This window comes from Falco punctatus (assembly GCF_963210335.1).
Source record: "Falco punctatus genome assembly, chromosome: 3".
NCBI lineage: Eukaryota > Metazoa > Chordata > Aves > Falconiformes > Falconidae > Falco > Falco punctatus.
This window is the reverse complement of record NC_137582.1, coordinates 89439176-89452014: the sequence shown is the minus strand read 5'-3', so window position 1 is coordinate 89452014 and position 12839 is coordinate 89439176. Positions and strand designations below refer to the sequence as shown.

At 42.5% G+C, this 12839-nt stretch overlaps 1 protein-coding gene across 1 annotated transcript in view; it reads left to right on the top strand.

The window, feature by feature from the left end:
- The first annotated feature begins 14 nt into the window (after positions 1 to 14).
- The window catches only part of DROSHA (drosha ribonuclease III), a 74768-nt gene continuing 61943 nt past the window's right edge, over positions 15 to 12839 (top strand). Inside the window, 7 exon segments of the mRNA XM_080380140.1 lie at positions 15 to 81; positions 2611 to 3468; positions 7210 to 7230; positions 7232 to 7360; positions 8349 to 8580; positions 9428 to 9569; positions 12386 to 12540. Of these exon segments, the coding sequence (XP_080236266.1) occupies positions 2618 to 3468; positions 7210 to 7230; positions 7232 to 7360; positions 8349 to 8580; positions 9428 to 9569; positions 12386 to 12540 (1530 nt within the window). The 5' untranslated portion in view covers positions 15 to 81; positions 2611 to 2617.

Here is a 12839-nt window from a genome sequence, read left to right as displayed (position 1 = left end):
GGCCGCGGCGCCCTCCCACCGCTTTCCTCTTCCGGAGCCGGCGCGCTGCGGGCCGGGCTAACCGCGGCGGCGGGGCGCCAGGTGGGCTCGGCGTGCCGGCTGCCTGCTGGGGGGCGCGGAGCGGGCGGGGGCTCCGTTTGGGCCGCTCCGCCCCGCCCGCGGTGCCGCGGCTCTCTGCGGGGGGCTTGTGGCCAGGGCGGGCGGCGGGACAGGCCCACGGGGAGGGGGTGTGTTGGGGGGGGGCGCGGCGGCGCCGGTGCTGACGAGCTCCGCGGTGCTGGGGGGTGGCGGGGCCCAGGCGGCCCCTGCCGGCAGCTCCTCCCGCGGCCGCCGGGCTGCGGCTGGGGAGACCCTGCGGGTGGGGAGCGGGGCCGTGCGGCGGGGGCCGCTCGTGGCCGGGTTTGTCCTCGCTGTGTTCTCTGCCGGCCCCTCGGCGGCCGCGGGGGGCGGCACGGAGCGCTGGGGGGCGGCAGGAGGAGGCCGGGCCTCGGTGCCCCCTTGCTCTCGGCTGTGTGTCTGCAGGGAGAGAAGTTTCCTCGGTGGTTTTCCAAGGAGCCTCTGGTACTTCTGCGTGCCACAGCTTCCGTCAGCGCGATAAATTCTGGGTGTCTTCTGGGTGACGGGAAAAGTTTGTCCTTTCCAGTGTTTTTGAACTTAAATTTAAATTAAAATTTAATCTGACCAAACTTTGCAGCAGAGGGGGCTTTCAAATAATTTGGGTGTACAAAATAACTTCATGTATTTCTTTTGGTATTTTTTTCAGCTGTGATTCTGTGTATTCGGAAGCAGTGAAGTTGAGGGGGTAGAACCAGAGCAGTGCTCTGTCGTTGGGGAAGTCTTGGGATTCTGTTTGAGAGAGCTGATAAACAAAACCTTTTGTTTGAATGCTGTGACAAGTTAAAAGGAAAAGTGCTTTAAGGCAAGGCACCCTGGTACAGTGGCCTGTACTTTTAATTTAAGCTAATAAGAGTTTAGCGCAGCCAGTTTAAATAAAATGCGTATGTAAATGTCAGCACAGCACAGTATAGAACAGATTTCTGTTACAAGCCTGAGCTGTGTATGATCATGACTGGAGAACCAAAGCAGAATTGATTCAGCTGAAATCCATCCAGTGGATTAGAATTATAATGACAAAATGTTGCACTATTGCTACCCAGAATAATGGGGCCGTGTCGTCCCCCCCCCGGATCCTTTTCTTTTTGAGGGCTTTTATGAGGTTGGAGGGTAATGAGCAGGCACAGGCTGACAGGAAGGAACAAGTAGATCTCCTAGAAATGCGGGATTCTCACTTGGTCTGTTGGTTGTTTTGGAGAGGGAATGAATGCCACTGTCACAGATTCCTGTGGCTTCCACTAAGCCTTGAGTGCATAAGTAGAGACTTTGGGGTCCCCTTGGTTCCTCCTCCTTGATGTCAGTCCTTTCCCTCTTCATGTCTTTTCCTTTCTCCCTCTCATTCATCAGAAGTTGTCAACTATCTCTTGGCAAGCTATGTCTTTTGCAGCGCTGGCACCAGAATGCAGCTGAAAGTAGTGCTCTGAGCAGTCTAGGCTGGCCATGTTGTGTTGGTTGCAGCTGGGAGAATATTCTGTGTGTGCACTTCAGCATCAGCAAAGCCTCAGTAAATGAGGGGCTTTGTTTTCTTTATCTGGTGATCTTTCCAATTATGTGTGTGTCTTTCTCCCTCCCCCTTATGGAAAACTATGTATTTTACTACTTTGCTTAAATATTTACTTTTTTCTCTCCATCCATTCCAGCCAAGACATCAAAATTATTTTTTTATTTTATTTTAAATGGTTTCTTCCTTTCTTCTGGTTTTTGAAACTTAACATTGTAATTAAAGAATTAACTTTAATGAAACATAGTGTTTTTCATTTATAAAGATTAATGTAATACATTAAATATGTGAATAGTTTTGAGCGAGGTGTAAGCCTGCTTGAGGCAGTGGCAATTGCTGGAAAGGTAACAGGGCCAAGCAGGCAGCAGAGGGATATTTTTTTTTGGGGGGGACAAAACACAGCAACGACCATTTATTTCAATGAAATTGGAGTAACAGCACAGTCTACATAATATTTTTTTTCTGTGACCTGTAAGACTAATTCCACAAAAATACACTAATCTAACTTAAAATACTTTGAAGTATCTGGTGAATTCAGTCCTTCACTAAATTGAGGTCTCAGTTGTGAGTGTAACTGGCTACTGTATAATTTGAAACTTACGTAAGTTGTTGGACCAGGTAACTTGATGTTTAGAATCATCTTCTAGAAAGGACTCCTCACTGTGGGACTTTCGATGACAACTGCAGTTGTTAAAATGAGTGGTTTCTTTGGTGTGGGGTATGTGAAAGCTCTGTATCAAAGTGTCTGGTGAGTACAGGTAGAGGTGCTTATATCCTTGGCTAGTTGTCGTTGGCTAGTTGTTGAAATTAACATTGCCCTAAGTCAGAGAGCATGGTCTAGTTTGGGTTCTAGGGCCTGAGGAGCACAAAGCTCCCAGTGAAAGTCAGTGGACATCCTTTACCCTTTCTGCAGAAACTGTAGTTTCAGAGCTTTGGGAGTACCTGCAAATGCATTTTGGACATCCTACAATGGACTTTTATTTTCCTCATTAAAGGTGAGCCATGTCTTTCCATTCTGGGCGAGGATGTCCCCGTGGTCAGGGAGGACCAGGAGCAAGAACTTCAACACAGGCTTACCGCCCTCAGAACCTACGGCAGCTTCACCCACAACAGCCCTCTGTACAATACCAGTATGACCAGCAAACTGCCCCTCCAACAACATATTCAAATCCTCCAGCCACTGGCTACATGCCTCCCAGGCCAGACTTTGTGCCCTATCCTCCTCCGGTGCCCCCTTCCACGCAAAATCCCATCAGCCAGTGTCCCATGAGGCCACCATTTCCAAACCACCAGATGAGGCAGAGCTTCCCAGTGCCTCCATGCTTCCCTCCCGCTCCTCCGCCAGTACCAAGTCCTAGCAACACTCCTGTGCCAGGAGCTCCTGCTGGACAAAGCACCTTTCCTTACATGATGCCTCCTCCCACAGTACCACATCCTCCCCCACCACCAGTCATACCACAGCAAGTCAACTACCAGCCTGTGTACTCCGCAGGGTATTCCCAGCAGTCGTTCCCCCCGCCTAACTTCAATAGCTATCAGCACAACTCTGGCTCCTTTCAGAGCAGCGCTACCAACAGCAGTGGTGGCAGCAGCCATTTTCGCCACACCAGTCAGTACCAGGGAGAGAAGTCGCAAAGTGACCGACGATCTCCGGACAGGAGCAAGCACTACGATGAGCACCGACATCGTGAACACAGTCACATCCACAGTGACAGGCATCGGTCCACTAACCATGGGGATCGTCGGGATCGAGGCCGGAGCCCAGATAGGAGGAGGCAGGAAAGCAGTCGGCACCGGACAGATTATGACAGAGGAAGGATATCGCCTCACCACAGAAGTTACGAGCGTAACAGGTAACTTGAGTTTTTTTCTGCCTGCAGAGGGAGAGCTGTCATCATTATCCCATAGTATTTGTTTGCATCAATGTTCTTTCCTCATCCTTGTTTTTTTCCCTCTAGCCTCCGAGGTCTGGAAAGAGCTACTGTTTTGTCATCTTTCAGGTACACTGCTTTTGCCTCACCTTTGTGAGCTGTCAGACTTTTTGCCCTTGTCCATGGACATAGCCAGAAGCAAAGAAGCTCTTTAAAAACAGTGGATTGCTGAGTAGTGCTCTACTGTCATGGGTGTTTACTGTAAAACTTAGGCACATGTGGCATGAAAGTAGAGTTGGCACAACTTTGTGCAAAGGACTGCTCAGAGTTGAGCCTTGCAAACAGTTAAGTCCCAACACTTCAAATTTCAAGATTTAGTTACCAGAATTAGGGTTCTAGGCGTTACTTGAATTCAGTCTTACTTTGAGTAACCTTTGTATTCTGTAGAGAACCAGCACTTGGTGGGGGAGCAGGGCTTATACTTTTATAGGTGTATATATCTAATAGCCGCAGTGAGGTGTTCACTCTGCAATGTGCTTTTCACTAGTTCTTTGTACTGCTGTGTTTCCATCCTCATGGGAGACCAGTGCAGATGTGCAGGCTTTGAGAGACCTCCCGGTGGGTGCTTAGAACTGCCTGTGTGATCCTCTCCAGGATGAAAACCTTGGCAAGCCAGCCTGTAATGTCAAGAGGACTGAGGTGAAAATTAGCATACACCAGTTAAAAGAAATAGGCAAGTTGTAGGCTGTGTTGACATAATTCAGATGGATGAGCGTGGACTGCTTATTTTTGGGTGCATCGTGAAGTTTCTGTCCGTCTGCTTCATAGACACAAACAGTTTGCAAGTTATGAGCTGACCTGATGCGGTTTGCTACATGGTGTTCTAGAGCAAACCATCATCAGTTAAATCTTTCAGATGTCTTAGTTTTGCTTTCTTGGTGGCTTTTTTTATGCCTAGGTCAATATTGAAAGAGATACTGGAAAGTTAAATACTTAAGGATTTATCAGGGTGCCTGGATCATGTGCTCTTAATTTTAGAAGCTCTGAGCTTTCTCATGTCATGTGTGGGACATGAATTTACACGTAGTGCCTGTGGAAATGAAGCCACTTTGATTTAGATATGCAGATATTTAATTGCAGAATGTCAGGTAGCTGTACTTAAAAAAAGAAAAACACCACAACAACCCAGACCTCGCATTCAGTCAGTTTACTTTGATTTCCATAAAATAATTTTGCTAAAACTGAATGCAGCTGGCATTAATACACTGGCCTTTTCTGTATGATGAGCGCTTGTGGAATTTTCTGCCCTTTGTAGGTGACTCAAATAGTTGCCACATAATTTAATAATTTATTCTTTATATTTTAAAGTTCAGTTTCAAGTTTTGAAAATGTATATTTTAAGCAGCTTCTTTCTCAAACATTTGTGGATTACTGTCTGAGTCCGACAGCTTCCAGGTCTACTTGACAGTGTAGCTGCTTATTTTAATGAGAACTGTTTGCTGGCCTTAGTGTGTTCTTTGCACAGCATCCATCTCAAGCAGATCAGATGGTGTAGAATATGTTCTCTCCCAAGACAGAAATCCATGCTTGAGCAAGGCACAGAGAAAGACGAACAGGTATGGGGAAGAACAATAGATAATTTATATGAATTCTGTGCTTTGTAAATTTGCATTCTGTTTATCGTTATGCATGTGGAAACATACCTATATATGTTCATAAATAATGATTCATTCTTTTAGCCCACCAAACCACCTGAGGCATGTATTTATAATTCCCTGTGTACTAGCAGACTCATTTACTAGGAGACTTGACAGATACACAAATGATATGTGGACTGATGCGTGGTCACCTGTTAGCAGAATATGAAAGCTGCCTGTGTGATCTTTGCTGCCTCATGTATACAGTAATTTCAGAGAATCATTTAGATTGGAAAAGACCCTTAAGATTGAGTCCCACTGTTAACCTAGCACTACCAACTCCACCATTAAACCGCATCCCTAAGCACCACATCTACATGTCTTTTAAGTACCTTCAGGGATGGTGCCTTAATCACTTCCCTGGGCAGCTGATTTCAGTGCTCGATAACGTTTCAGTGAATAAAATTTTCCTAATGTCCAATCTAAACATCGCCTGGCACAACTTGAGGCTATTTCCTCTTGTCCTGTCAGTTGTTACTTGGGAGAACAGACCAACACCCACTTTGCTACAACCTCCTGCCAGGTAGTTGTAGAGAGCAATAAGGTGTCCCCTGAGCCTCCTTTTCTCCAGATCAAACAGCCCCAGTTCCCTCAGCCATTCCTCCTAAGACTTGGTCTCTACACCCTTCACCGGCTTTGTTGTTCTTTGGATGCCCTCCAGCAGCTTAGTGTCTTTTGTGTAGTGAGGGACCCAAAACTGAACACAGTATTTGAGGTGCAACTTCACCAGTGTCAATGTCCTGGTTTTAGCAGGAATAGAGTTAACTTTCTGCCTAGCGACTGGTATGGTGCTGTATTTTGGATTTAGTATGGGAATAATCCCATAGTATGGGAATAATATCCATTGATAGCAATGGATAAAAACATCAGTGTGTTAAGTAGCGTTTATACCAAGTCAAGGACTTTTCAGTTTCTTAGGCCCTACTAGTGAGAAGGCTGAAGGGGCATAAGAAGTTGGGAGGATGCAGCCAAGGCAGCTGACCCAAACTGGCCAAAGGGATATTCCATGCCATAGGACATCACGCTCTGTATATAAACTGGGTGGGGGCTGCAGCTTAGGAACTGGCTGGGCATCGGTCGGCAAGCAGTGGAAAGTTGCATTGTGCGTCACTTGTTTTGTAGATTTTAATTCTGTTATGATTATCAGCATTATTAGTATAATCATTATTATTTTCATCCTTTTCTGATTAAATTGTTTTTATCTCAATTCGTGGATTTTCTTCTACTCTACTGATTCTCTCGCCTGTCCTACTGAGAGGGAGTTAGCAAGTGGCTGCGTGGTGCTTAGTTGCTGGCTGTTAAACCACGCAGCTGTGTATGTAGGGATGGTCACTTCCATGGTCCTGCTGGCCACGCTGTGTCTGATACAAGCCAGGATGCTGTTGGCCTTTTTGGCCACCTGGGTACGCTGTTGGCTCATGTTCAGCTGGATGTCAACCACCACCGCTAGGTCCTCTGCTGGGCAGCTTTCCAGCCACTCTTCTCTAAGCCTTCAGTTAATTTAAAGTTATTTTGCCCCAGAAATATGTTTGGCTGGTCAAGTTCTTTATGTATGTATGCAAGTTGAGTATTGTAGATGAGATTCATAGTTTCAGCATGATGCGGGTTTTCTGTGTCTGTCAGTTTTTTGTGCATGCTTGAAGTGGCTGTCAGGAAGAGAGGGATTGCCTGAAATACTTGAATGACTGCTGTGCTTACAAAGCTATTGTGCGTGCAGTAGGTTTTCTTTCCTATCCTTGAGGCATTACGAGTGGTTAAAGATACAGTAATATTACCCCTTGCCATTTGTAACAGGAGAAGAGGAAGAATGGTAACAAGTCCTGTGGTGAGTTTATAGAAGTTACCTCTGTATGGTATGAATTAACCATTATATTGAGATTGATATGACAAAGGTGGAGGAGATAGGTGAACTCCCTTTTACAAATTTCTTGAAGGTCTGCGTTGAGAATATCAGGGTTCTTAGCAGTCAGCACATGTATGTTGTTTTGCATAACATGATTTTAGCTTGCTTCTGTGCTCCTTTCAGGTGTGGAACGTATGAAATGCCAGATTTCTCATTTAACTTATCTTTTGAACTCTCCAAGGGAGCGGGAGAGGGAGAGGCATAGGCACCGTGACAGCAGAAGATCACCATCACCCGACAGATCTTACAAAAAAGATTACAAGAGAGCAGGAAGGTAAGGAAAGTCACCTTCAGCCTCTTGTGTGTTTGAGGCTCTGTGCATCCACGTGAGTTTTGTGTACGGAGATCTGCATATATGCCTGGTCTGAAACACAGAGAAAATGTGTCTTAAATTTATAACCATCTGTTTATACATGCAAACATCAGCTATCTCAAGACCTTGTAGAGTTAGAAATAGGATTAATCTCTGGAGAGAGGGCTTCACTGTTGTGTTCTAAAGACTTCCTCCTACATCTGCTTCCAGTCCGTAAAGTGCCAAGATTATTTAAAGTCATTCTATGTTTAGGTCATCTTTTAGGAGGCTTTTTTATATTGATGCCCCTTTCCTTCTGAATCTTGGATAGTTGAAATCAATGCAACATTATTGGCTTTGTAGGCAGATGAGATCAAAAAAAAAAAAGTAGTACTTTTCCTGCATTAAGCTTTTGAAGGCATTGCTCTTGAAATACATAGGGAATATCACAGGTTGTGGTGTTCAAAGGTGTGCCAGAGTTAGAGCAACACAAGCAGTTTGGCTTCTGTATAATCCTTTTAATGAACCCCTAATTATTTTCTCATGCAAATAGTTTTTATGATCTATGTATTAAAACTTCTATTAAAACTTCTTCATATTGTAACTTGTAGTTGTGAGTGACATGACTTTTAGGTTTTAGTGATGTTTCCAACTTTGGCACATCTAAAACTAAAATCACCTAGAATACAAGCAGGAATTTTATCCTAAAATAGCATATATTTTTTTATTCTTGAATAAAGTTTAAAATAAAAATGCACTTTCAATCTTAAGTAATTTTTTCTAGTAGGTCACACTTACACAGTGATTTACTCTTTATGGTGCAAGTTAAAAGCGGGAAGAGGCAATTGATTTTTGCTGTAATGTATGGTAGAATGATGTCCTGATCTGAAGAAAACTATTTGTTTTTCATTATAAAACTGCCATTGTTAAAATAATAGAGAATTGCTTTTGTTTGCTTTTTCCCTCGAAGCCGGTCTCCAAGCAGGGAGAGAAAGAGACCTCGATGGGAGGAGGACAGAGAAAGGTGGTCTGAGAACCAGGGCTCCAGCAAAGAGAAAAATTATACTGTTATCAAAGACAAAGAATCAGAGGAGAATGCATCTGAAAAAAATGAAGAGGAAGATGAGGAATTACTTAAGCCAGTCTGGGTTCGCTGTACCCATTCTGAAAGCTATTATTCAAATGACCCTATGGATCAAGTGGTATGTTTGTGAGAGAACTCTGTATTACTGTACTGTTGCATTACTAAATCGCTGTACACTGTCCTTTATTTGATTACTTGATTAATGTGAACTCTTCAGCAGGATCATGTTCTGTGTCATTTAATCCTTCTCCCAACATCTCCGTCTTTTCACTCTTTAAGTGCATTATTTGTTGGTGGTATTCTGTTATTTTCACCAGTTTATTCTGACTCTTTGCATTCAGATTAGTGGTGCATGGAAGAGGGGTATTTTTTTTTTGTCTCCAGGAGGGAAGGGCGGGTTTTCTTCCCTTATAGCTCTATTAAAGCAAAGATGCCTCAAGCACCGTATGTTCCCACAACCTTGGAGAAATTTTGTACAGAAGCAGGATGTCAGGTTTCTTTGTGCTTGACAATAGCACTTGCTGGTGGAGTAGTGATAGAAGACCTGGAAGGTTTCTGGCTGGTTTTGTGGGGGTTTTGTGGTCGTGGTTAGTTGTGGGATTTTTTTGGAGAATGACAGAATGAGCTGGGTTTTGTGTTTGCATGTGATAAAATTCTTTTTAATTGCAAAATACCTTCACAGGTTTCCTTTTTCATCTAAACCTGTTAAAAATCAATGCTTAGCCATAGTTCTGCTTCATTAGGCTAAAGGTTTGGGGATAGCGCACCAGCAAATGAAGTAATTTCTCTGCTGGTGCACCTGGTGGAGCAATGTAATGGTATCCCAAAGCCTTAACAAGTATTTCCATGCTATACAGATCTGTTTTTCCTTCCTCTTGCTTTTCATTGTGAAACACTGGTACATGTTGTGTTTATGTCCTATTTCAACACTGTCTTCTGTTGTTGTTCTGTTTTTGAATTAACAGGGGGACTCTACTGTGGTAGGAACAAGCAAGCTCCGAGATCTGTATGAAAAGTTTGACGAGGAGTTAGGAAAGCGACAGGCAAAGGCCAAAGCAGCCAGGCCACCGTGGGAGCCACCAAAGACCAAGCTGGATGAAGATTTAGGTAGGCAGAAATGATGACAAAGCTCTGAATTGGAATAATCTGTAATTAACCTGGTTTTGGCAGCTGTGTGTATTTAATAATGTTGGTAGGTTAATCTGTGTTTTTTACATCCTTCGTTTGTATTGCATATCCATGGGAGTTCAGCTGTTGCTTTTGACTGAAGTAGAGCTAGATTCTTTACTCAGAATGTCTAAGGGAAAATGGAGAGTATCCAGCACTGCCTTATGCTAAAGTCTTTTCCATGGCTTGAAAACACCCTAGGCATGATCAGATGGCCAAAGCATGGCACACAGTAGGCTTTGAGGAGCTCCTTGGCCTATATTTCTAAAAACAAAGCAAGAGTAGTAGTGATAAACTCACATGGCTTTTTATGGCACCAAGTTCATCTTTCTTCTGGACTGTATTTCAGCTGTGCGACTCTGCTTACTATGATCTTATGCAGAAGCATCAGTTTTCAAAACATAGTTTATCTGCATTGTCATGCACCATACATGTATCTTCTTGCAGTGAAGGAAGTCTGCTAGCTGTATCGGTTATTGGGGAAATACTGGTTGAATTAACGGCATACTTTTTGATAGCAGTTTGTCTACTTAAAGTCAGTGAAAGGAATGTTTCTTATTTTGCGTTGTGAGAATTTAGCGTTCATTTCATACTCAAGCATTTCAGTGTTTCAGAGTATGTTTTTCAGTCAGCTGCCTTAGTTCTTGAAATTTTTAGGCATATCACATTAATTTAGATACCCTATTGGGCTTGCTTTTTAACTGGCATTTCATGTTTGCCTGTTGAACTGCTTCAGACTCATGTCTGAGCTTAGTAGCTTTTTAAAAATCACCTATCAAAAATTCTGAAGTTGAAATACAGGTATATGATGACAGATCAGTTACATGCTGGTAGTATAACAAGATACAATAAAGATGAAAGAAAAAACAGATTAAAATGTGAATTCACTTTTGTAATGGAAACACTTCATGGTTTTTTGAACAGCAGATTTGCACATATTTAAATTCACTCAAGAATCACTAGTGAAGTCAACTGTAGGGTTTTTCAGGAGGTATTTTTTCATGTGGGTGAAGCAAGGACAAAACTACATTCAACATACCTGTGTAAAGCTTTACTTCCTCAGATCTCTGCAGAAAGAGTTCTTTTGCTGCTCCAGGCTAAAATATGATAGGGCCTAGAGCAACTTCTCTGTTTCTTTTGTTGCTTGTTCTGGAGGACCTGAAGGCTCTGTGTCTGCATCGGTCCCCTGGGCTGATACGGTGCATGTGCCAGCTTCTCCTACAGCCGTGCTCATGTAGTGTCTTAATAGTTTGTCTTATTTTGTACTTAAGTTAATGCTGTCTCTGTTCTGCCTTGTTAGCAGTAATCGTGTATTGTAGTGAGATAGTAATGCATTCCAAGAGCACTTCTAGATCATGAAAGGTTGGTTTGCATGAAGTCTGAAAGGTCATCGCAGAACTTTTGGAACTCGAGCTTATTTTCACAGGTCCCAGACATTTTGCACCTGCAATTAGACTTACACAATTGGTTAAAGTTTACCAGAACTTTTAAAACTGGGGTGTTTGAATATTTGTAGGAATATGTATATGCACATTTAGACAAAACTTTACTTCAGCTGGACATATATGACCTATGTATACCGTATGTCCCAAGTATGTGTTTTAGTAGCACCTAATGCTGAGTTACGGACTGTATAAAAATACATCTTCATCAAAAAAATAAAGAAAGGAGAAGTTTTGCTAGTAATACTCATTTTATCTCTCCTTCTCTTTTAACTAAGGAGAATCACCAATAAAACCACATATTTTAAACCATAGTTTCACAGGTTCAAAGCACTGGCAGTGTAGTAATATGTTTTCTCTTAAGTAAAAATTTAGAAATGGAAGAAATGTTGCATCTGCCCTTCCAAGAGCAATAAACCTTACTTGCATCGCGGTGTATGTTTTGGCTATGAAGACATTTATTTAAATTGTAGCTGAGGGGGTCAGTGAAAATGAATGATATTACATGCATAAGATAGGGAGTCACTTGTAAAGTACCACAGGAGGTTAGAGATATGTGAGATCAGGCTCTGTGGTTTTTGTGTGTGTTTGGGTTTTTTTTTTAATGAAGTCCACTTACTAACATTTCTTTGACAGCACCACAAAGGAGACATTTTAATAAGTCTAAGACCATGTTCAGTTCTTTTTTTTTTTTTTCCTTTAGCATTGCTCTCCCCTCTGATATATCAGAAAAACTGTTTCATGTAACACAAAGAAAACTGATTTTTTTAAAAAAAGTAAGGAGTGAAACTCAAAGAACAAGTCTTCTAAAAAAACCATAGGACTGGATTAATTCAGCTAGTAGTGCCTGGTTTTCTTCTTGTCTGTGGTTTCTAATATGTGCTAATGTATTTATTAGAAATTGATTTTTAAAAATGAGTCAAACAGTACATGTTCTATAATTTTATAGATATGTGCTGCTTCAAAACTCTTAAATAAACAATGTCCTGCTGCAGACAGGAAATCTTTGATGCCAAATAACTCAAATTGTTCTACAACTGATTAGCGGTGCTCCTGGACAGCCAAACAGCAATCTCTCTTGCATGCTAACGGATGCAGTTGTTATAGGCATTTAATATCCATAGCATTTCCTGTCGTTTTTAATTAAAAATACAGTTTCTGTCCCTCTTTTTGTTATTGTGAATGTCATGCACAACTTCAGTAACTTTCAATATGCCACAGTTAACTATGTCATGTTAGAGAATGGATTGCTATTGGAGAAGAGAGTGTATGGAAGTGTTTTTCAGCTGAATTTATTTTTCCTGTGTGAATCAGAGAGCTCCAGTGACTCAGACTGTGACTCTGAAGATGACAGCAGCTGCTCTAGCAGTTCAGATTCAGATGTTTTTGACGTCATTGCAGAAATCAAGCGTAAAAAAGCACACCCTGATCGTCTCCATGAAGAACTCTGGTACAATGATCCAGGACAGGTAGGTACGGTGAGAGGAAAAAATACTGAGTGTCTGAAAGTCACTCTCCCCTGTAGACCAAAAATTCTGCATTGTTGTCAAACACGCCGAGTGACATCTATTTCAACATGGATTTTTTTACCCCCCTTTTCCCTTTCCTTTCTCATCTTAACTTTTGATTTCAAGAGTGTGGTTCCAGCTCACAAACCCTGGGGATTATTCAGCTGGAATTTTGTCTGACAGCATTAATAAAACCTGATTCGCTGACAGTGTACTAATGCTGTCATCTTAGCCCTGAGATAAAGGTACACAGATCAGTT